This window comes from Helobdella robusta, assembly GCF_000326865.2.
Source record: "Helobdella robusta unplaced genomic scaffold HELROscaffold_14, whole genome shotgun sequence".
NCBI lineage: Eukaryota > Metazoa > Annelida > Clitellata > Rhynchobdellida > Glossiphoniidae > Helobdella > Helobdella robusta.
In genome coordinates this window covers 791,883-816,821 of record NW_008703782.1, presented here as the reverse complement: position 1 = coordinate 816,821, position 24,939 = coordinate 791,883, and the positions used below count along the sequence as shown (strand labels likewise).

Here is a 24,939-nt window from a genome sequence, read left to right as displayed (position 1 = left end):
GTATGTATGTATGTATGTATGTATGTATGTATGTATGTATGTATGTATGTATGTATGTATGTATGTATGTATGTATGTTAAAACCAAAACATGATGAGTGACACTGAACCGTCAAACATCAAGTAACAAATGGATTAACACTTTGAATTGTCGTTAATTGCACATGTCGGCATTCAGTTGGATATTTTCAAGCACACAGACACGCAGGAACCGCTGCAACAAGCACGAAATGTGGTTGGTTGCAAAAAACAGTTCCCTGCTGTCACCTGATCTGACACTGATCATTTTGCCTATTTCCTTAAGAAATTTAAGGGTGTTGGGGTCCATCGGGCCGAGAACCTCGATGCATATTGGCAAGAATTCCATCGAGGGGAGGGCATTCCCATATTTTTTCATTTTCTCGTCCGCTGCCCTGGCCGCGGCCAAACCGCATTCTTTACTTGTCAGGTTTACGTATCGTTCGGCAAGGGTGCCAGGGACCGTAACATCCTACGCCAAACATCTGCCGGCTCTCCAAGGTATTAGCGTGCATCCGTCCGGTCGCCTACCATCATGCGCAGAAATGCCGGATGGTTCCTTGAGAACCGGGATTGAAGCCTTGGAGAAGAGCCGACAAACGTAATCGTTTAGCGCTGAGTGACGTAGTTGACGGCCCCCACCCAGGCGACAAACCAAACCGTGGTGCCCAAACTCGTCCGCCTCAGCGCCACATCGGCACGTGTATTTATTCTGAATGACCAGGCCAAGTCTGAAGCCAATGGCAAATCTTACAGACTCGTCGTCAAGCCTGGTGCCCACAGAGGTGTTAGGCCACGATCTCAACCACCCACAGCTGGCAACGCTGGACATGGCCAACAAACGAGCGGTGGAAAAGTCGTCGCCGCATGAAGACAACAAATTTTGAAAGATTTTTTTATATTCTTCGTTCAAAATTTGGACGTGCGTACGGTCCCCCGGGGCGGACGCTGGGGGAAGAATATCGCGGCAACGAAAAAACCGGTGGAGCAGGGAAGACTGTAGGTCGAGAGTGGCAGCGGCAGAAGAATTATAAACAACGGGAGCCAACTGAACCACGCTAAGCAACCCCAGCCCACCAAATCGCACCGGCAGCTGAGCCTGGGACCAACCACTGTCGGTCACTTGAACATTGCAAATCGACGACAGGGCGGTGCGCAGGGCTCCGTCAAATTCGCCCAATTTAGAAGGGTCAATGTGTTTAGATGTACGCAGGAAGTACATCAATTTGGGCAAACTGAGGGCATTGCGGATAATAGTCAAGGCATCATGGGCCGAAAGACAGGAAACACGACCCAGGGCGAATTCAAGCTCAGAGAGCTTTTGGTCAAAAAACTTTATTTGATAATCGCCCTCGACCAAGGGTGTGCCTAACAAACTCAGTTCTGATGCACCAACTCTGGGTATTTCAGCCAGCGCATGTGGCACCTGAAATAAACTTTGGCAGTGAAGTTCGCATTTTTTAATGTTTAACTCTAAGCCAATTGCAGCGGAGTTATGCTTCAAATATTCGTAGCTATCGGCCAGAGTTGGACCGTCCGAAGCTATGCTGATATCATCCAGATAAGCGCAAACGAAGGTGGACGAAGCTTTCTCTAAGAGTGGATGAAGAGTTAGTGCGAACAACAAAGGACCAAGGGGATCACCCTGCTGTACCCCCTCGGACGATTCTACAACCCAAGAGTGGTAGCCAAGGGAAGAGACTCCGCCATAAGCAGAATGGCAAAAATTATAGATGTTGGGGAAAAAAAGTTTGACAGCCTCCAACATCGAGTCTCTTCTCAAGACATTGAAGGCATTTTTAAAGTCCAGTTTCAGAAACCCCCATTGATCGGGGAGGTCGGTGAACACGAACCGCATGAACATGTATGTATGTATGTATGTATGTATGTATGTATGTATGTATGTATGTATGTATGTATGTATGTATGTATGTATGTATGTGTGTATGTATGTATGAATATCACAACAGGCTAAGACTGAAGTGGAGCGCAAAAGCGCGTTGACATTTCTTTGGAGCAAACTTGGTGGCAAAAAGCTGCTCGTCCATCAGGAATTCAAAATAAAGAATTTGGATAAGTAAGGGATCAAGGCCATCTTCTCTATCATCATCCTAATCATCATCATCATCATCATCATCATCATCATTGTTTCCATCATCATCATCATCATCATTATCATCATCATCGTTCTCTTTACCGCCATCTTAGCTTCCACATGGAGAGTAAGGAGACATTCTTCACGTCGGCAGAGCGCAACTACATCATCCACAGCATCATGGAGAGAACCATGTTCAAAAACAAGAACAAAGTCCAAACAGGTGACCTTGACATGCATAAATTATGTCATTGCATAAATTATGTTAACGAGCCTCGCAAAATTATCATCAGAATATATGGACAATCTTTGATATGAGTGAGTAGTGTAAAGTAGTTTCAATGTTTAAATGAATTTACGTCAACGAGCCGTTCAAATAACTTATAAGATTGAACTCAAATAATTAAATGATTAAGTTTGTGTTGTTGACCGCGGTCTTTTTTCCCTGCAATCTTTCCAGTAGTTGTTAGATTTTCCATTCTTTCCTTCCGCATGATGTGACCAAAAAACTTCAACTTCCCCCGTCGGTTATCTATAGTAATTTCCTCTTTTCATAACCTGACTGTTTTAATACATCCTCATTCGAGGTACGAGAAGTCTAACTAATTTTCATAATTCTTCTCAAAAACCGCTTCTCAGCAGCATTAATCTTTTTTCCATTTTTTTAGAAGTTGTCCAGGACTCAGAGCCGTAAGTTAGCACTGGAAAAATGTAACATACTAACAGTTTTAACTTTGTTGATATTCCGATTTTACTGTTGGTGAGGATGTTTTCCATTTTAGAATATGCATCTCTCGCTATAGCTATCTTTCGTTTGATATCGACATCACATTTACAACCTGAGGTAATCAGGCTTCTGAGATAAATGAAACTTTGAATTAATTAATTATGTTAATTATGTTAATTAATTCAGGCTTGGGCTGCTTGTTGGGCTACGATGCATATTTATCGGCCTACCCCCTACACGACCCTATAACATCTAAGCAACCTGCCGATGGGGTGAAATTGAACGAGAGGGAGGTGGTTAATTAATTAATTATGTTAATTAATTAATTACGTCAATTAGTTGTTTAGTTGATTAATATACTGATTAGTTGAATAATATGTACTTTTACTCATTTTCATGTGTTTATTCCTTCATATAATTTTCTAGTTACTGGCTTATTTCTTCGCTTCTATAGTTTTTTACTCATTCATTCACTCATTCATTCACTTATTCATTCACTCATTCATTCATTTTTCTTTCTTTCGTTTATTCGTTCATTCATTTCATTTTTACAATCATTGAAACTAATTATTATCGATTTAACAATCGGTTAAAATTCGGCAATCACAGAAACTGAACGAACATTGGGTCAAGATGAAGAACATCTTCTACCTCCAGCCATACAACGAAATTAGGTCAGGCTGACCTACATACACACGTTCCTGCAAACACACACACACACACACACACACACATACATACATACATACATACATACATACATACATACATACATACATACATACATACATACATACATACATACATACATACATACATACATACATACATACATACATACATACATACATACACACATACATGCATACACACATACATACATACATACATACATACAAACAAAAACACACGCACGCACATGCATACATAAATTATCATTATTACATTAAAAGTTCGTTTATTTATTCATTCACACGTCCATAATTCACGTAACAAAGTCATGGTTGACGAGTTAGCTCAGTCGGTAAAAGAGCTGTACTTCCAGTTGTTATTTCGCGATGACCTGGTTCGAATACTCTCTGCCAGAAACTTAAAAACTATCATACATTATGTGTGTATGTGTGTTGTATGATGCGGTACTTAAGCGTGCATACTAAATATGTATGCAGATGGATAATTATCTAAGTATCAACTGGAATTGATGCAGACATTAATACATTTGATACAATCTCATCTTGTTTATGCAAACACTAACATAATTTATGCAAACATTAACTAAATTTATGCAAACATCAACATCATTTATGCAAACATCGACATAATTTATGCAAACATCAACATAATTTATGCAAACATCAACATAATTTATGCAAACATCAACATAATTTATGCAAACATCGACATAATTTATGAAAACATCAACATAATTTATGCAAACATCAACATAATTTATGCAAATAGGTCATATTTTGGAGAGCAGTTTACGTTTTATTTTGCCTGGATGGGTTTGTACACGGCCAGTTTATTCGCAGCCGCACTGGCCGGTCTAGCCTGTTTCATATACGGGCTGGCTAGTTTTGCAACTATTGATGATAATGTGTAAGTGTGTATGTGTGTGTGTGTATGTGGTGTGTGTGTGTGATTTATTTGGTGTGTGTGATTTATTTGTTCATTTATTTGTTTATATTTATTTATTTATCGTTCATTTATCTAATTATGAATCAATCAATCAACTATACACGTATTATTGATTAATCGACTAACTGGTTAATTTATAGTTTTATATCATGTTGTTATTAATTGATTGATGATTGATTGAATGATTGATTGGTTGGTTGATTGATTGATTGATTGAAACTGACCAACAGAAAAGAAATATGCGACGAGACGAAAGCTCCAGGCAACTACACCATGTGTCCCAAGTGCGACTTCAGATGCAACTACACCAAGCTATCAGGAAGTTGCAATAATGCAAAATTTTCCAGAGTCTTTGATAACGAGGCCACGCTCGCCTGTGCCATCTTCATTTGCGTTTGGGGTCATTATTATTATTTTTATTGTTGTTGTTGTTGTACGCACACGCATACACACATACACGCATACACACATACACGCACACACAGACAAACACACACACACACACGCACACACACACGCACACACACACAGCGATATGTTTCATGGAGTTATGGAAACGTAGACAACTGGCCCTACAGCATGAATGGAACGTTACTAACTTTGAAGCCGACGAAGTATCTCTATGACGTCATCATCATCATAATCATCATTTTCATCATCATCATCATCATCATCATAATCACTATTATCATCATCATCATAATCACTATCATCATTTTCTTCTTCATCCTCATCATCCTCCTCCTCAAAAAATGCTACAGAACGTTCGACCAGAGTTTGTGAGCCAAACAAACACCGTGGTTAAAAATCCGTGGTCTGGGGTGGGTTGAAATCATTCGTTCGTTCGTTCGTTCGTTCATTCTTTCATTCTTCATTCACTCATTCATTCACTTATTCATTCACTCAACTCACTCACTCGTTCATTCAGGAAGAGGAACCCGTCGTATCAACAGCCTGGATGATAGGTCGAACTTTGACCTCCATATCAGTCCTCTTGTTCTTGGTCGGCAACTTCATAAACGTTTTTTCCTTGTTGTTGTTGTTGTTGTTGATGATGATAACGATGATGGTGATGATGATAGTGGTAGTGGTAATGATGATGGTAATGATGGTGGTGATGAAAGTGATGATAGTAATGATGATGGATTTGTTGTCGATTAAATCTTGTTAAATAATCATACAACTAATGAACGAACAAAAAAAAAACCAACCAACCAATCAACCAGCCAACTAACCATTCAACCAACCAATCAACCATCCAACCAACCAACCAACTAACCCAACCAACCCAACCAATCAACCAACCAACCAACCCACCAACCAATCAACCAACCAACCAACCAACCAACCCAACCAACCAACTAACCATCCAACAATCCAACCAATCAACCATTCAGTTATCCATGGTGGTGATTGCGATATTTGCAGTCCTCGTTTACAGACTGGCCCTTGTTTACGCACTCTACCAGAGCGAAAATCTGACGATTAAGGCCCATGCAAAGATTATAACAACCATCACGGCCGCCATCTTGAACGTTATCGCCATTTCCGTTCTCGGATTTGTGAGTTTGTTTTTGTTCTTTGCTGTCGGTGATGATAATGATGACGATGTCGGTGGTGATGATGACAGTGTTGTTGATGATGACGATGCATTATTTGTTGTTGGTAATGATGTTGATGATGAGGACGAAGATGACGATGATGAAGATGTTTTTGGCAATTAGTTTTCAGAGATAACAACAACAGCAGCAACAACAACAGCAGCAGCAACAACAACAGCAACAACAACAACAGCAGCAACAACAACAACAACAGCAACAACAACAACAGACACACATACCATACACTACAACACCACAATCTACATTGCACATGATTGGGAGGGATCTCATCTATACTAACAATCCTTAGTGGCGATGCTAACAACGTTCTATTTAGTTATCAATACTAAATAAATAATATTTTCATTTTGACAGATCTATCAGAAATTGGCAAAGATTCTTACGAATTTGGGTTAGATAGAATTCTGTTTAAAAATATCAAGTTTTTAATTACCGTAGTACAAACTATTCAACTATTTTGTCATTTATTCGTTTGTTCTTTTTTTCTTTTTTGCATTCATTCGTTCGTTCAAAACTTATACTACCAAACGCTAACTCCATCATTATTCCAACATTTTCAAATCAATCTTCAGCCAAACTTATCAGCCGATATATTTCATCAATAAAAAAAAAAAAAACACATCCCTAATCTTGGACCCCCACTTCGGATAAACTAATTTTCCTAATTCCTAATTATCCTCAGAGGCCCATAAAACGCGAACTTCATATGAAGATAGTTTCATATTTAAAATTGTCGTTTTCCAGTGCATCAACAACTATGGCTCCATCATATACATCGCCTTTTTCAAAGGAAGGTTGGGATTATAATGGTGATGGTGATGATGATAATGATGATGGTGGTGATGATGATGGTGATGGTAATGATGATGGTGATGGTGATGATGATGGTGGTGATGATGATGATGGTAATGATGATGGTGGTGGTGATCATCGTAATCATGATGTTGATGGTAGTGAAGGTGATGATGGTAATGATGACGATAATGGTGGTGACGATTAAGGTGGTAATGATGACGATAATGGTGGTGATAATGATGATGATGATAATGGTGGTGATAATGATGATGATGATGATGACGACGACGACGATAATGATGACAACGATAAATCAGTTGTCGTTTTAAATACTTTTGATGACGATGATGATGATGGTTATGGTAATGATGACGGTGATAGTATTATTGTTAATTATGACATAATAATAATAATATGAATAATAAATTATGATTATAATTTATTCAAAGCTTTGTAGACAGACCTGGTTTTGATAAACTCTACATGTTCAGCAAATACCGGCAGGACGAGGTAAATAAAAATAACAACAACAATAATAATTATTATTATTATTGTCATTATTGTTGTTATTATTATTATTATTTTTAGAACGCCTTTTATTTCTTCATAAAATCATAATTGGACCTAGAATAAAAAGGTCCATAAAGCGTATGAAAAATATGAAAATTGAGATAGAATAAAATAGGGTATTCTACGTAGCTTGCCGTTCTGGGGAATGGAGGAGTAAAATTATAGCAAAAATTAGAACTATAATTATTATATTAATTATAGTTATAATGATAATAATAATAATAACAATGGGAACATTCTTTTATTAATCGAAAAAATAAAATCCAAATTAAATCAATTGAAAATTATTATCAGAGTGTAAATAAATAAGATGTAAAATATAATGATGTAAATAATAATAATAATAATAAAAATAAGAATGATAATAATAATAATAATGATAGTGTGAAGATACTGGATGTTTTTCCGAGCTGACCATCCAGCTGATCGTCGTAATGATAGGAAAGCAATTCCTAAATGCCCTGATTGAGATGCTGGCCCCGTTAGTTGTAGCAATAATAATAATAATAATTATTATTATAATAATAATTATTATTATTATTATAATAGTAGTAGTAGTAGTCTTAGTAGTAGTAGTAGTAGTAGTAGTAGTAGTAGTAGTAGTAGTAGTAGTAGTAGTAGTAGTAGTAGAAGTAGCAGTAATAGTAGTAGTAGTAGTAGTAGTAGTAGTAGTAGTAGTAGAAGTAGCAGTAATAGTAGTAGTAGTAGTAGTAGTAGTAGTAGTAGTAGTAGTAGTAGTAGTAGTAGTAGTAGTAGTAGAAGTAGCAGTAATAGTAGTAGTAGTAGTAGTAGTAGTAGTAGTAGTAGTAGTAGTAGTTGTTGTTGTTGTTGTTGTTGTTGTAGCAGTAGTAGTAGTAGTAATATTAGTAGTAGTAATCTTAGAAATAGTAGTAGTAGTAGTAGTAGTAGTAGTAGTAGTAGTAATGATTACAAAAATAACAATAATAATAAATGATAAAAATAATATCACTATTTGTCATTCAAATTCTTTGTAATTCACATTTTAGAATATTCAAGAAGTGTTTGAGATCTCGGGATAACAAGGTAATTGAAAATAATAAAAATTAATAATTAATCAATTAATTTATTTATTACTTTATTTATTTTTTAATTTATTAATTTATTCATTCATCCATCCAGGATCTTTCTTCCTACATGCAGTGGGAACGGGATCTCGATCTGGAATGTCATCCGCCTATCTCCATGTTTGGCGAGTACCTAGAGATGGGTTGGTGCTGTCTGGTAACGATCATCATCACCACGTCATCATCATCATCATTATTTTTGTTATCTCCATATCATCAATCTTCGCTTCACTCACTCACTCTCTCACACACACACTCACATCACTCACTCAACCAACCAACCAATCAATCAACCAACCAACCGACCAACCAACCAACCAATCGATCGATCGATCAATCAATCAATCGATCAATCAAACAACCAACCAATCCAACCAACCACACCCACAGTAATTCAATACGGTTTCGTGACGTTGTTCGTGGTGGCTTTCCCACTGGCGCCATTATTCGCATTCCTCAACAACATCATCGAGATCAGACTGGACGCTTACAAGATGGTCAAACTCTTCAGGAGGTGCGCTGCTCTGAAAGCTCAAGACATCGGTGCCTGGGAGATCTCCTTGCAGATGATCAGTTATATGGCCGTTATTTCTAATGTTAGTGTTTCGCAGGCGTATGCGTGTGTGTTTGTAAAAGAAGAAGAGAAAAAAAAGAGATAAAAAAAGAGAAAAAATGTGTGAGAGGGAGAATGAGAGGGAGAGAGAGGGAGAGAGATAGAGAGAGTGAAAAAGGCGTATTTGTGAAGAAGGATGTGTGTGTGCTGTTGTTGACGGTGACGCTGTGTTTTAAAAGGTTGGTCTTTTTTGGCGGTATTTTTCTTTAATCTTTCCTGAACATGATCAACAACAACGTCATCAGCAAGCAGCAGCACTGTCTTCCTTTCCACAATTCTCACTATCTCACCATTAAACAATCCTCCTCTCGCCATTTTCACGATCTCCCCCATTAGGCATTCATCATAGCCTGGACATCGGACTTCATTCCGAAAGCAGTCTACAAGTGGAACGCAGACACGCGCAGTTTATCAGGCTACATGAACTGGACCCTGGCGCCCTTCAACGTCTCAGAGTTCAAGGCTAACCAACGGCCAGACGTCTCCATTTATCCAGAGGCTGCAAATGTCACCCAATGCATGTACGAATTAATTATGTTTGTTTATTAACTGCGTTCATTCACTCTGTTAATCGGTTAGTTACGTATGCAGGGTTGATAACATAACAATACTCGAATAATAATACACGCACACATACACACACACACGCACACAGACACACACGCACACACACACTTGAACACAAACAAATAGGTATAGAACATTTTCGGCCCCAGCAGACGAAATAGGAAGTTCGTACATCTCTTTCTATTGGCAGATACAATGCGCCAGATGGAGCTTTGTCATCGTCTTCGAGGTTTCTATTTCCATTTTTCATTTTTAGTTCGTTTTTTATATTTGTTTTTCTAAATTGTGTGTGTTTTTTTAATTTACACACACACACACACATTCACACACTCGCATCTAATCCAAGAACGCTTTCCACTTAAAAATCCGTCAATCCGAACAAAAACAACTCTACATACAAACAACGCAGCACTGCGCACTTCTGCTGATGAGTCTCGCCCGCATGATCCCGGATACCAGTAAGGAAGTGAAACTGAAACTGGAATACGAGAAAGCCATGGATAACTACGGCGAAGTTGACGATCTCTTCATACACGTGAAGGAGCGCAAGAAATTCCTGAACGTCATGATGCTACAAGGAGCTGCCGGAAACAATGTCGGATTCAGTGACTCCGTGCAAGAATGACAAACAAACAAATGAATGACAAATATATGTATATTTAAAGTGTTACATTTCTAAAGTTGGGGGTTAATGTTATTTAAAGTAGTTGTAACCAAATTTCTAGTTAAAGAAGTAGTAATAAAACTAGTTGTATTAGAATCAGATTAGTAGTAGTAGTAGTTATTATTGTAGTAGTAGAAGAAGTAGTAGTAATAGTTGTAGTAGTAGAAGTAGTAGTAGTACTACTACTACTAGTAGTACTAGCAGCAGCAGTTAGTATAGTAGCGGTTGTCGAAGTAGTAAAAGTATCAGCAGTAATTTAATAATAGTACAATCACAATTCGTCACTTTTAAACTTTCTGAAATAATTACAAATTCAATAATTTTCTGTTTTTATTTTAGTGAACGAAACAATAAAAAAAATAATCAAGCGTTGACGTTTTGCTACTGTATGACATGAAGAAGAATAAATCAAGATAAAATACGACACTGTATTTAACAATAATTTCCAAATTCGGTTTCTTGTAGTAAAATAAGTCGTTTGAAATGAAAATCAGACTTTTTATTGATTTTGCCTCTAAGCATTTTGGTATTTATTCAGGTAGAAGACAGGTATTTTAAGTTTTATACAATATGCATAAGAAATTTTTACAGAAACTGTAACAAATTTTGTAATAAATTAAATTTTAAATTTCTTTGGCCCACGTGATCCAATCAACTTCCTTTTTTTCTTCGTGTATGTTTTGACTGAAGGTGCGTGGAATTTATCCTTGCTAATTTTTATAAAATACTTCATTATAATTAATATTTTTACTAGTTTTAAATTTGCGAAAACATTAATGTGTAATTAGTGATCAATATTCATTTTTTTCTTAATTTTTTTCACTAAACTTTTTATTATCGCCCATGCTACGAATAAATTTGAGGTTTTTCAAATTTCAGATGCCTGGGATTAGTGTTAAAGACGTTAATCAACACGATTTCGTAAAGGCGTTAGCCGCTTTTATAAAAAAGTTAGTGAATTTATTTTCTGCACATAGTTTCGGACTGTCAGTCCATCCATACTCCATAGGTACAAGTCAGCAATGTGATTTAGCCATTTGATCACCTTGCGTTATATCTGTGGGAGATTATTGTCGATTGGGTTTTTGGTGGTCTGAATCACTCGTTTTGAATGATTTTTTGCCGTCTGCCAAACGATGGTGACTAACGAGAGTTGATGAGAATTGTAAATGATTCCCATCCTAGTTGTTTAGTCTGACATTTAATAAAAAACTTGTCTGATTTTTCAACATTTTCTTCATTTTTTAAAAGTATAATTTATTAGTCAAAAATTTCTATTTTATACATAAACATTGGTCAAAATTTATACTAGGTTAAAATTTATATTCTCTTGAAACAGAAATGGCAAATTAAAGGTTCCAGACTGGACAGATGTTGTCAAGTTGGGTGTGCACAAGGAACTGGCTCCATATGATGAAGATTGGTTCTACACCAGAACTGGTGAGTCTTTTAAAATATTTTCATCCACGTTTGATTTGCATAACTATAGCTAATCATAAATTTGGTTTCATTGTAAGATGAGTATAATATAAATAACTCTTTATCCAGCCTCGATCGCTCGCCACATGTACATCAGATCACCTGTTGGAGTTGGAGGACTAACAAAAATTTATGGAGGTCGCAAAAACAATGGCACTCGTCCCTCGCATTTTGTCAGGGGGTCCAGTTCTGTTGCCAGGAAAGCTGTGCAAGCTTTGGAAGGTCTCAAATGGGTTGAAAAGGATGCCAATGGGTATGTTTTTGTCATTCTAATATCTAAATGTTCTAATTTTTAATTTGGCTTTTTTAAAGATGACTTTTTGCAGTTCTAAAAACGTGAATAATAGTTAATTTTCATCATTTTCAGTGGCCGCAGGCTAACAGCAGCAGGAAGGAGAGATTTGGACCGCATAGCTGTCAAGTTGGCTGCTGAAAGTTCCTCTGCATCTAAAATTCAATAATTAGACATGACGCTAATTTTGTTGAATCTTCAATAAAATAAATTAACAGTTCTTTTGATTTGTTTCATTTATCTCGTTTCAATCACTTAAACTAAGCAAATAAAACAGTTGGGTTGTATGCATGTAACAAATTTTTTTAATGTGCGAGTAATTGCAAAGTTACAAGTTTTTAAAGACAAAATAAGTTGGATTAGATCACTATTATCGTTATGACTTTGAAAATAAATTCTTGAGGAACAGACGTGCACGCGGTGTCATCATGGAGCAGAGCGCTTGCTGGTTACGCAAACATTTAAATACAATTGAAAACCAAAACATTTCAAACGACGGTCTAACGAAAAGAGTTATGCATCCATTAACTAATTGATTGAATGGTTTAAACGATTGAATATCTAAAATGGGCGGATTGAATATTTAGTTAGACCCTGGATTCTTGTAAGGAATGTAACTGGGACAGTTGTACATCTGAACAGATGACCACAAAATCATCTTTGTTTCGTTCTTTCGATTTCAGCTCTCGTTTATAATTGCCGTCATCATCCTTGTTTGATGCAAAACAAAATGTCTTCTTCAGGTTTTTAGTTCTTGGTTTGCTTTTATTGGCAGCGTCAGTGGGATTAGTTAGGTTATATTTGTCAGTTTCGCTATCATCACCATCGTTGGGGCTGCCTATCTTCTGCTGCTTCTCGAATCTAGACTTGCCAAAAACATTACTCTTCACACTCCTACAGCTTCTAAATTTGCAGTAGGAAAAAGTTCTGGGAAAGCAGTGTTTGAATTTGTTGAGTGATATGGATGAGGATGAAATGGATGAAATTCTGTTTTTGGCAAGATCTCCATTCTGGTTGCTCGGTTTTTTTTCTAATGTTTTCTTAACCGAAGCAGCACTAGTGTCCCCCATCTGCTTTGCTTCTGTGACCACGGCGTTGGGGATGTTTTTCTTTCGGTAGAATAGAATGTAGGCGTTTGTCGTGACGACCTCGTTCTCCGTCATCTTCGTCACGCGCAGATCGTTGTAGTGGTACCACTCTTTTGTTAGTGGGTTCAGGCAGAAGGCTGAAAAAAAGGGATTAAATATTAAAGGTAAGATTATAAAGTTTTGACGTAGCTAGTGTGTGTGTGTGTGAGAGAGAGAGAAAGAAAGAGAGAGAGAGAGAAGTAAATATACGAAATGCGTGTATGAAAGAGAAAAATGATACCTGTATAATGGCCATCAGTTAATGATCCGTAATGATTGCAAACAGCAAACAAATCATACGTGTGATCGTCAGCACTATCGTCACCTTCATTGTCATCTGCTTTTGTATTATGACCATCATCATTATTTACAATACTGCTGTCGTGATTAGTGTTGGCGTTTATAGAGTTCGAATTTTTGGGGGTGTCAAGCACATCCCTGATTTGCGATGTATGCCGTTTAGGTGTGCCATTTTTAGAATCGACCAACTTAGCCGGGGAGTTATTGATTTGTATGCACTTCATAATGATTGGAGGGCATACTTCATGAATATTAATAACCTCATTAATATTCAGGCTTCCCTGTTTGGCTAAATTCTTTACATTTACCGAATTATTTGAAGAGCTTAAGCTGTCAATGCTAGAAATTTTTGCGACAGCTGAGGCGTTAGCATTGGCTGCATTACTCTTCTTAATATTATTTATATCATTATTATTTATATTATGATTATTATTATTATTATTGTTATTATTCTTTTTATTGTTGTGGTTATTGTTGGGACTGATATAATCAGACAGATTGAGGTTTTTAATGGGGAATCTAACGAACGTGTTAAGCTTGGTCCTCCTTGAAGAATCCTATAAATAACAATAGAAATAATAATAGAAATAATGATGATGATGATAATAATAGCATAATAGCAGCAACAGACAGACAAATAACAATAAAAAAAATAATAGAAATAATGATGATGATGATGATAATAATAGCAACAACAGACAGACAAGCAGAGCAAATGCACCAGACGTAAGCATTGACAAATCAAGTAACTTTTCACATTTCGTAGATAATACGTAATAAAAAACACAACATAACATTAATAGGTAGGACTATAACAATTTTATAGATCAAGAAAGAATAGAAGAATACCATCTCACTGGTGAACCAAACAAAATTTTATACACATACACACACACACGACACACACACACACACACACACACACACACACACACACACACATACATGTTTAAATCTCTTGAGATGCACCACAAGTATATTAGGATATGATGATATCAGTATATTTTTCGTCGTCTCCCTCTGCCTCTTGCCACAGTGGACGCAGAACCAAGCGTTGTCTTCACTCAACTAATAATAAGAATAACAATAAAGTGAATAATAATAATAATTATAATTATAATAATAATAATAATAATGAATGGCGAAACGGGGCGTAATGCTTAAAGTGCCAGCTATTGTTGGCATTGACCAGGCTTGAATGCAGTGTGTGTGTGTGTGTGTGTATGCGTGTGTGTGTGTGTATGCGTGTATGTGTGTGTATGCGCATGCGTGTATGTGTGTGTATGCGTGTGTATGTGTTTGATGTCTGAAATAGAGATATATTGAAATGAGAAAAAACCTGTTCTTTTTGAGTGAAGGCATTGAAACAATCATCCAGTGTACAACAACTACTACTACCATTGTTGTTGTTGTTGTTGTTGTTATTGTTATTATTATTGTTGTTGTTATTGTTACTATTAAAGCATGCACTTTCGTGGTCTATGACAGGTTCATTGATGGACGGAGAGAAACTAATGATGATGATGATGATGATGACGATGATGATGACGATGATGATGACGATGAAAAAGTTGTTAACGGTGATGATGATGATGTCAATGATGATGACAATGTTGTTAACGGCGATGATGATAATGATGATGATAATAATGATGATGACATTAAAGATAATGATGGTGATGATAATGATAATGACGACAATAATAGGGTAAATTGTTGTAATCATGATTATCATTTCAACAATAGTCACCAATCACTATCATCATCATCACCAACATCATCATCTGTAACACCACCATCATCATCGTCGTCGTTACTAACTTATCGATAAACATCTTGTACCATTCGGCAATGACCATGATGTGTTGGGGTCCAGAGTTACATAATGATAAGGCTCTATGAAAATAACAACAACAATAACAACGACAACAATAATAATGATGAAATAATCAATAACAAGACTTGCCTTCTTACATAATTACCACAGATCGCACATACACGTGCGCATACACTCATACGCACACAAACTAATTCCTAACTTATTGACAGCATCAGAACACAGTGGAAAGCTGTCATTGGACATGTAGTATGGGGAGTCCAGTAGGGATGTGACTAGACGGAAATCCAGGAAAGATTTTGACTGCAGTTTGGAGTTTATGAAAGAAACAATTATTTCTTTTATGTGATTCTTTGACACAGATCAATTTAATTTACTTTATATATATATATTCAATAATCTCATCTAAATATCAAACAATCAAATTCCCATTTTAAATAATTTAATCAATGTTTCATTCATTCATTCATTCGTTCGTTCATTTATTCGTTCATTCGTTCATTCATTCGCTCATTCATTCATTCCTTCGTTCGTTTATTCATTCATTGAAGCATCTTCAAATACTATTTATCCATCAACTTGATCCTTCATTTGTTTGGTTAGTCGGTCATTCTTTTGTTCTTGCATTTGTCCATTCACTGTTGCATTCATCCACTCATATATTTATTCATTCATTCATCTATTCATTCATTCATCTATTCATTCATTCATTCATTCATTCAACAATTCACTCATCATTTAATCATCCAATCACAAATGTCCCACAACGGCAGCTATGCAGCAGCTATAAGCAGCTAACAAAGCTATAGCAATTGAGTCCCGTCTGTATGTAAGGTTTCATCTCGAATAGGAGATCCTGGTGAATATCAAAAGACGATGACGATCTATGCAAGTTCAAAACCACGGGGAACCCGAATCTGAATACGACAGGAGATGATATATCAATATGGAGAAATGAAGATATATATCTTTATGTGGATATATGGATATTAGTTAATTTAAATAAGTAAATTAGTCAATTTCAATTTGTTAATTTGAATATGCAAATTACCTTTCTGTCTGTAGGCCATTGAGAAATTTATTAATGACAACCATCAAGACATGATTCTCAACACAGGCCTCATTCTTAATAATTTCTATAGCATGAATATTCATGCCATCAGCAGAGAGGCCTTTGATTGGCTGATGATCCAGTAATGTATGTGCTGAACTATCCAATGATATAGAAGCTAAGATTATCTGTACGTTTGTGTAGAGGTACTATTATTGTAATAATTATTTATTAATATATAATTGTCAAGTTATATCAGGATATCATCACTAAGATGTATTGCATAGCATTGCATAGGACTATTTAATAACATTAACCACTAATACTAATATGATAAACTCAAAATCTATGGTAGTGACCTGTTTGACATTTATGTTAGTTAAGTTGGCAACCTGTGACCTCAAGTGGCCGACTGTACTTGTGAAATCCATCCATACGCCTAATCTTACCTTTAGGAAATATATATTAATTAATTAATTTATTTATTTATTTAATTAATTCTCAAAATTATTGAGTTATGAAACTTATAAAAAAAACCTTATGAGTATACAAAGAAATTTATTTTTAAAACTTTTATTCAAAAATAATATAAATTTATTTACATTCTTTGGAGTGGCTGACTGATAAACAACAATGACATGGACTTTGACTGATGTTATATAAGGCATTGAAATAGGCAGAGAAATAGTTAAAAATGGATCTAGGGTAGAACTGAGATGGCCACATTTTAAACAATTTAAAGTTGACGTGTAATATGCTCGAAATAAATAGTCGATGACGTTGTTTGTTTGCGTGGGTTTTGTTAACTTAAGGCTGTTGCTGGTTTGTTCGATTCTTAGGGAGTTGTCACCATCAACTTGACTCTTAAAAAATTCAAATTTATAATTATAAAATAACTCTTTATGACTAGTTTTTGAATATATATCTAATTATAATGGAGAAAAAATAATAAAAAATGAATAAACATCTCAATTTACTTTTAGTAGTTTATTTTTGGCAGGCTTTTCATTAGAATTTAAAAAATCTTTTTCTTTGGAAAGTTCATCTTTAACATAACCTAGCAACCAGAGTAGGAACTCATGGGCATCTTGCTGTGTAGAACCTCTAAACTGCTTTTCAATGCGGCCAATTGAAGACTTAAATTTTTTTGACAATTCCAAATTACATCTGCCTAACCAGAGGCTTTGAATTAGGCACGAAAGTTGTTCTGTAATTGAATCTGCATTGGATAGGGTAGATTTTTTAAATTTTTTCTTCAAAGCAATGCAACCATTTTTTTTATTTGTCGTTGGTACGTTATTAATGACATCACTGGAGTGTTGCTGTTGTAGTTTACCTTTGCTACAACTACTATCCTGGCTGTGATTATTTACATTTATGGATGAACAAAAAATACCGTTTTGTTCTAGTTTCGAAGTTAAGGCCGAACATACCAAAAGATCACAATTATTCAGACATTGGACGATTGAATTGATATAGCAGGAATTTCCCAAATCATTCGGCAGGCCAGCTAACTTCGTCTGCTCCAGACGGCCATCACGATGACGGTGATAAGAAGTGTTGGATGACTTTTTTATAATTTGCGGTAGCAGGGAGTGAAGTTCCGATAAATTAAAATCATTATTTCCATTTTCGTTTTTCATTTTAATACAAAATAAAACTAATTGGTAGTTATTTAATTAATAACTCTCGTCATAACAACTCTATCACTAAACAAATAATTTTAAAAATGAACCAGGCGAAAAGTTATAATTAAGTGCTTTTGTGAAGTTAGTTACGATACCACGTAACGTAAAATTTAATCATTTTTACAAGTTAGTCTTTTAAATCAATTTCCACTGAAATTTAAACAAAGTAATCAAGTTTTATTACTTTCTTTAGTATTACACAACGCAAAAAATGATTCCACATCATCATTTTCGAAAATATTTAAATGTTTAATCATCTTCATTTCATACCACATATGCGCGTTCTTGCGTTCCATTAAGAAAATCAATTTTATTTTTACACATTTCTGAATCTAATTAATTTTTTGTAAGCGATTAATCAAATTTTGATGTATATCTTATTAAAGTTTTTTGTTTTTTCTCTATTATTCCTCTTAATTAACGTAATTTCAGTTATTTAATTTTCCAATTTTAATTGAAATTCATTTTAATTTCATGTTGTCTTCGACTTTAAAACATAAATTTTATTAAACATAAAAAAATTCAATTATAAATTTGTTAGCAATTACCAAATGGAGAGAATTTGATAAATAATTCAATCAATCAATCAATCAATCAATCAATCAATCAATCAATCAATCAATCAATCAATCAATCAATCAATCAATCAATCAATCAATCAATCAATCAATCAATCAATCAATCAATCAATCAATCAATCAATCAATCACTCCCCAATCAATCAATCAATCAACCAACCAATCAATCAAATCTTTAATTTACCAAAAATTCAAATGAAAACCTTTCTATTAACCACAATTTATTAAATGAAATAACATTAAAAATAAAAAGATATTACAAAAATTTACATCTGTAAATAAAAATTAGAGAATTATTAACATAAAATACACGTGTGTTTGTGTGTGTGCGTCTATGTAATGATATTCCTCTTCTATATCTTTTTCTAAAACACTCTTAGATGTACGTGGTTTAATAGCAACGTGAGAGTTGTTATTAACAACGTAGTTTAAGAAAGTGTCACAGGTCATCATCATGATATTTTTGAATTTTTTTTTTCAAATTTTCAACTCTTATAGGTACATTTTTATTCTAATGTATTTTAACATAAAATAAATAAAAAAGTTAAAAAAGAATATAAATTATTTAATTATTCAATGAATTATTCTTCTCATCTTTATTTATTTGTTGGACCCTGGTGAAATGACCTTCCAGAACTTTATTTTTCTCAAGAGCTTTTTGCTTTTCAAGATCCCTCAAGTATCTTGTTAAGTAGCCCGGACCTAAGTAACTGAAATTGAAAATATAAAACTATAATTTTGAATTTTCAGACAGTTATTTTTAAATGGTCATACTCATAAGAATAAGTTACTTTAACAGAACATAATAATAATCAATGAATCAATAGTTGGTGTTTTGTCTTGCTCTGTGTTGTAATGATCTGGTTTAAATGTAATTGTAAAAAAATCCTTAGCTTGTAGAAGGAAAAAGAACAAGTAAAATATAATATAGAATACAAAAATAAATAATTAAAATAAATTACAGTTTAATTCCAATTAGGACAAGAGATGTTGCGATGAAATATCCGGCGACTCTTGTTCGAAATTTTTTAGCTGGGGTGCCGGATAAAAATCCTTCCCTCTTAATTCTTCCAATATCTCGTCCGTGACAACTTTCCATGTCAGTTTAAACTCAAAATTTCCTAATTAACCAAACTCAAACTAGATTCTCTTTCAGCTTTATTCACATTTAAAAGTTAATGGTTAACTTAATCATTTGAAAGAATGTACCAATTAATATTAATGTTGGTTTGTAATGCTAGGATGACAGTTTCAGATGTTCTATAGTGAAAATATTCAATTTTTATTATGTGCATTTATAAAAAATAATTTTAAAATATTTAATTTAGTAAAAGTGCTACAATAATAGCAAAAATGTCCGGAATGTGCGTAGGTGAACAATACAAGAGAATGGACCCGTGTAATGAATGAATACACTCTGTCGTTCATTAGAATTAATCAAATGATTATTTCGAAAAGTGGATTTTGATTGAAATAAATAATTAGTTCGTCGTTTCAATTTATTTCATTTTGCGGGATAATTTTTATCAATTTGTCCAAGCTTTTCATGAGATCTGACTTTCAGTAAGTAATTTAATAACTAAAATTTGAATAAAAAGTTATTGATTTAGTTTTATTTTTTTTATTCTTAAAATCCAACAACAACACACGTTTAGACGGCATTTTCCCCGAGATCGGGGGTTGCCGTTTGGCTACCTATGATGAAACCGAAATACCCCTCGACTTCATCCACATCTGTCACTCGCCTCAGTATCACGCAACCCCGCTTTCACCCTGTCCTTCTCCACCTGCTCTCTCCATCCCAATCGCGGACGACCCCTTCCTACCACTCCTTCAACCTCGAACTCCAACGCTCGCCTAATCCCGACCCTTTCATCCCTTCTCAACACATGTCCATACCACCGCAATCTCGATCTCCTTATCAATGTCACAATGTCCTCATTCAGTCCCATCATTGACATCAGCTCTGTACTACTCCTCCTATCCTTCACTTTAACCCCACACATCATCCTCACCATAGCTCTTTCAGCCCTCTGCAGTACACTTTCCTCCTCTCTCCTCAACACCCAAGTTTCACCACCATATATCATCGCTGCTCTCACACATGCTTTATATACCCTCCCTTTCATCTTCACTGACCATTTCTTTCCACACAATACCCCACCCAGTTCCCTAAATTTCATCCATCTTACACGAACTCTAGCCGTAACTGCGCTCAAACATCCTCCATCCGCATTCAGCTTATCCCCTAAGTAAACAAAGCTTTCCACTCTTTCAATACCATCACTCAACCCCGTCCTTGCATCCGTCCTATTAATCACACCATGAACACATTTCTTACATTTCCACCTTTTTCAGTGCCCCCCTCACACCACTACATCTCTTATGCACCCATTTCTGACATCCTATACACAATACCGAGTTATCCTTCACTCTCCTATCACATACCCCACAGGGGTCTATTTTACTTATCACTCGTTCCCCACCTTCCCCACTCACCATTACCTTCGTCTTACCAATATTAACTTTTAACCCTTTCTTTTCAATAACACTTTTCCATCTGTCAAATTTTATTCTTAAAATCCATTTTATAATAATTTTTATTAGTTTATTGTTCATTACTATTTAATATTTATTATTGTCTATTATATACTCTATTCTATTCTCTATTGAATCATTATTATCATTGATTAATTTAATCTTAATGATTATTCTTAAATTAAAATTTGTTTAAAATTTAAAGGGTTTGCCTCAGTTCGGTCTCAGTGAATCAAGTTTTATTCAGTTTGTTAATACTTAAATTAAATTTCAATTCAATCTGATTGAAGAAAAACTTAAAATATTTTAGGAATCAAAGATGGATTCGTACCCCCACACATCCTTACTAACTTGCACGCTATGTTCCTGCCATTTTAAAGATCCAAGATTTCTTCCATGTCACCACACATTCTGTTTTGTTTGTCTGAAAACTCTGTGTGACAGCGCTGTGGCCACAGCCAGTGATGCTACAAAAGCAAAAATATTTTGTCCACTTTGTAAAGTTCAAGCCACTGTCCCCAACAACGGTGCTGACGGTTTTCAAATTGACCAGAAAACCCAGGCCTTGAAGGATAAGATAGTTCAAGAAATTGTTGATAACATAACAAGAAGCATGTCAAATTCTCGAGAAAGTACAACCTCTCCAAGATTTTCAACGAGTGCCACAAACAACAACAGCACTTCTTTCAATAGCAGAGATAGGGAGAGGCCATCCAGATTTTCAGGTCAGTCAGATTTTAGCAGTGGGGCTAGCAAAACGTCATATGAGGGTACCGCTTCTGGAAACAACAGTGGTTCAGAGAATGACAGTTACTCATCCATCTATAATGGTTATGGTAAATATGCAAAGTACTTTGAATCGGCTGATAAAGAAGCCAGCAATGGTGCTAATTTCAAACCCACAATTAGACCAGACCACACTCGATTGGGTTATGAAAGTAGCATTCGATTCAGAAACAAACAGATGAACAGTAAGGATCATGATGAAGAGAGAGACCTGAGGAGAAGGACCTGGTATGGATCAACACTTCATAGCAGGAGAACTCAATCATTAAACAGATCAACTTATGGAAATATAGAAGAATCAAACGTCAGATCATCAGAAAATCTTTTCAAAATTAATGAAGATCGAGAACATGCACCAACTTCAGAAGACTCTTCAATGTCACATGATCAAGCAACACCTCAAAGATTCAAAGATTCATCATTCAACACTCCAAGAATGACCTCCCATGGTTTGAACACTAGCACACCCATAAACAGTGATACTTTAAAATCTGACAGCTACCATTCGGCCATTTTCGAGACTCCTAACTCCTCTGACAGATCAGGGGATAAACTTTTTTTTTCTAGTTTAGGGAGTGATAATAGGAGATCTAATTTGGCCGCCGGTCCAACTCGTCCAACATTACCTACGCACAGAGAAAACATTACTACCGATGGTATTATTTTACTTTTGTTTAGGAATGTTTTGGATAAAATAATTATTTTGTTTAATTTGGAAAAACATTTTTCTGACTGGTTTATTAAAAAAGGTATTTATTATCATCTGGAATTAAATTTGTAAAAATTGTGAAATTAGTGAAAATTTTACAGGTTGCAAATTTTTAAAAATAGTGAAATTGATTGAATATTTACAGAAATGAATCCGTAAAAATTATACATTTTATGAAATTTTCACAGGACCATTCATTAGGCAAAATTCAAAAGACAGAAAGTCTTCAAAATCAAGCAACAAGTCTCCAGAGCATAAAATATCCTTTCGAACCAGAAAACAATCTCCCAAAGGAAGCAACAGTAGCGGCAGCGGCAGCTTCAGAGAGAAAAAAACAAAATCGCCATTACCTAGCCCCAGAAGGAGAAGAAAATCAAGTGATAAATCACCAAGCTATGAAGCAACTAACCTACCAGAATCTGAAGCAGCTGATGCCAGGAAAATTCGTGAAAATGAAAATAGATTCTATAGGGTGGTTATTTAATTAAATTTTTTTTATTTTACCAATTATTTATTTATTTATTTGCTAGTAGCATTTGAATTATTCATCAAATTTGTCAGTTTATAATTTATTGCTTGATGTTAGTGTATGATTCAATTTAAAAATGCAATTTAAACTAAACTTTTATTATTTCTACTTATATTTATATGATTCAAAATGAATTCAAATTAAACAAAAAGATATTTTTTAATTTTTTCCAAATTCAGGAGACCCCCACAAGACCCAGGCATCAACAAAATGAACCAACTTCACCGACGTTTCATCAGGAAAATATCAGTCAAAAAATGAGAGAACGAATCAATCCTGAGAGAAGGGCTAGAACGGCCAGAGATAGGTTAAGTTTCAATTTCGATTTGGGATCTAAAGATGAAAATCTCAAACCGCCACATCAGCCACAGCAGCCAGACTACCAGCAACATCAGCCGCCAGAACATCCTCAGCGTAATTTCTCAGAGAACTATGACCATTTTCATCATAGACAGCAAGCAGGACAACATTTTCATCCAGAACGGGAGTATCAACCTGCTCAGCCATCTGAAAGAATAAGCAGAGCAAGTCGTCTCGAACAACAATCACAGCATCAATCGTACAAAGGTGACCATCGCCCCTCACGTCGCAAACCTCGATGTAACAGCGTTGGAGCCCAATTCAGCCTAAACAAAAACGACTTCAAAACTGACCAGGATTTTAAGGAGCACTTGTTAGGAATGACGATGACCAAAGATCAATACGATAGAATCATGGATGACGTGCGAAACGAACGCGATCGTCTCGACTCAACTGGCAGTCATCATAATGATGATTTGAATGAAGAGGATGATGACGTTGGCAGAGATGGCAATGTTAGGGGTGAAGATGGTAAAAGTGGATTTCACTCTAACGACGATGCTGATCTTGGTGATGACAAAGAAAATGAAAAAACAACTTTAAAAATTGATGAAAACGAAGCAGAACAAAAACCAGACCCACCTAAAAAACACGAACCATTACTCGATGACAATCTCCTATCGTCATTCAGGACGAAATATTTGTCTGCTCTCGAAGTCAAACGTTTTCCTAATCAGTCGACTTCTCCGGAGTTATCTGAGGAAATGACAAAGTGCTGGTCCTGTCAGAAGAATGACTTCGGTGTTCCAACTGCTGCTGCTTTCCTCAAAACCAATTCTCTCGTTGTTGCTGATTTCGGCCTGAGTTGCTTGGAGTTTTTTGATTCTGGAGGCCATCTTGAACACACCCTGACGGGCATAAAACCCTTCGGAGTTACTTCGTACAACGACGGAGGTAGCATCATCGTGGGAGACAGGAAATCAAAGTCTCTCAGAATTTTCGATGAGTTTGGTGCAGATGTTTCGCAGATCGATAATTTAGGATCGTTGGAGTGGCTGTCGGGTCTGGCCGTCAGCAGAGATGGCAATCTGATCATGAGTGATCGAAGCCGGTGCAAGATCATCATCAGTAACATCGGCGGCGAGGTCATCAGCGAGTTTGGCTCGTATGGGTCGGGTGCCAAGCAGCTCTGCATGGCAGACTTTTTCGCGGTGGATACCAAAAATAGGATAATTGTGTGCGATTCCGGAAACCACTGTTTGAAAATTTTTGATTCGAATGGTAATCCCATATCGACTGTTGGTTCTAGAGGAAACAGTGATGGGCTGTCGA

General features: G+C 35.7%; 4 protein-coding genes across 4 annotated transcripts in view; 3 read left to right on the top strand and 1 right to left on the bottom strand.

Moving 5' to 3' along the window:
- Window positions 1–3,430: 3,430 nt before the first annotated feature.
- HELRODRAFT_74042 (hypothetical protein) lies at window positions 3,431–9,711 on the top strand (the record flags this gene model as incomplete). Its single annotated transcript, XM_009014593.1, has 11 exons — window positions 3,431–3,513; window positions 4,301–4,438; window positions 4,708–4,877; window positions 5,009–5,091; window positions 5,875–5,928; window positions 6,784–6,893; window positions 7,344–7,404; window positions 7,848–8,021; window positions 8,626–8,692; window positions 8,940–9,145; window positions 9,499–9,711. Coding segments are annotated over 11 exons (1,359 nt in total), but the record flags the coding sequence as incomplete, so codon positions are not given.
- A 1,416-nt stretch (window positions 9,712–11,127) lies between these two features.
- On the top strand, window positions 11,128–12,385 carry HELRODRAFT_185375 (hypothetical protein). Its single transcript, XM_009014592.1, has 5 exons — window positions 11,128–11,173; window positions 11,273–11,343; window positions 11,733–11,833; window positions 11,942–12,125; window positions 12,240–12,385. The coding sequence occupies exons 2-5, from the start codon at window positions 11,273–11,275 to the stop codon at window positions 12,331–12,333; spliced, it is 450 nt and encodes a 149-aa protein (XP_009012840.1). The 5' UTR covers window positions 11,128–11,173; the 3' UTR covers window positions 12,334–12,385.
- Window positions 12,386–13,279: 894 nt separating this feature from the next.
- Window positions 13,280–18,122, bottom strand: HELRODRAFT_109869 (hypothetical protein; the record flags this gene model as incomplete). Its single annotated transcript, XM_009014591.1, has 8 exons — window positions 13,280–13,389; window positions 13,533–13,616; window positions 14,073–14,148; window positions 14,537–14,659; window positions 14,931–14,985; window positions 17,101–17,285; window positions 17,457–17,698; window positions 17,831–18,122. Coding segments are annotated over 8 exons (1,167 nt in total), but the record flags the coding sequence as incomplete, so codon positions are not given.
- Window positions 18,123–24,371: 6,249 nt separating this feature from the next.
- HELRODRAFT_109866 (hypothetical protein) overlaps window positions 24,372–24,939 on the top strand; it is a gene marked incomplete at its 5' end in the record, with an annotated part of 1,577 nt that continues 1,009 nt past the window's right edge. Inside the window, one exon of the mRNA XM_009014590.1 lies at window positions 24,372–24,936. Within this exon, the coding sequence (XP_009012838.1) occupies window positions 24,372–24,936 (565 nt within the window). The remainder of the gene's footprint in view (window positions 24,937–24,939) is intronic.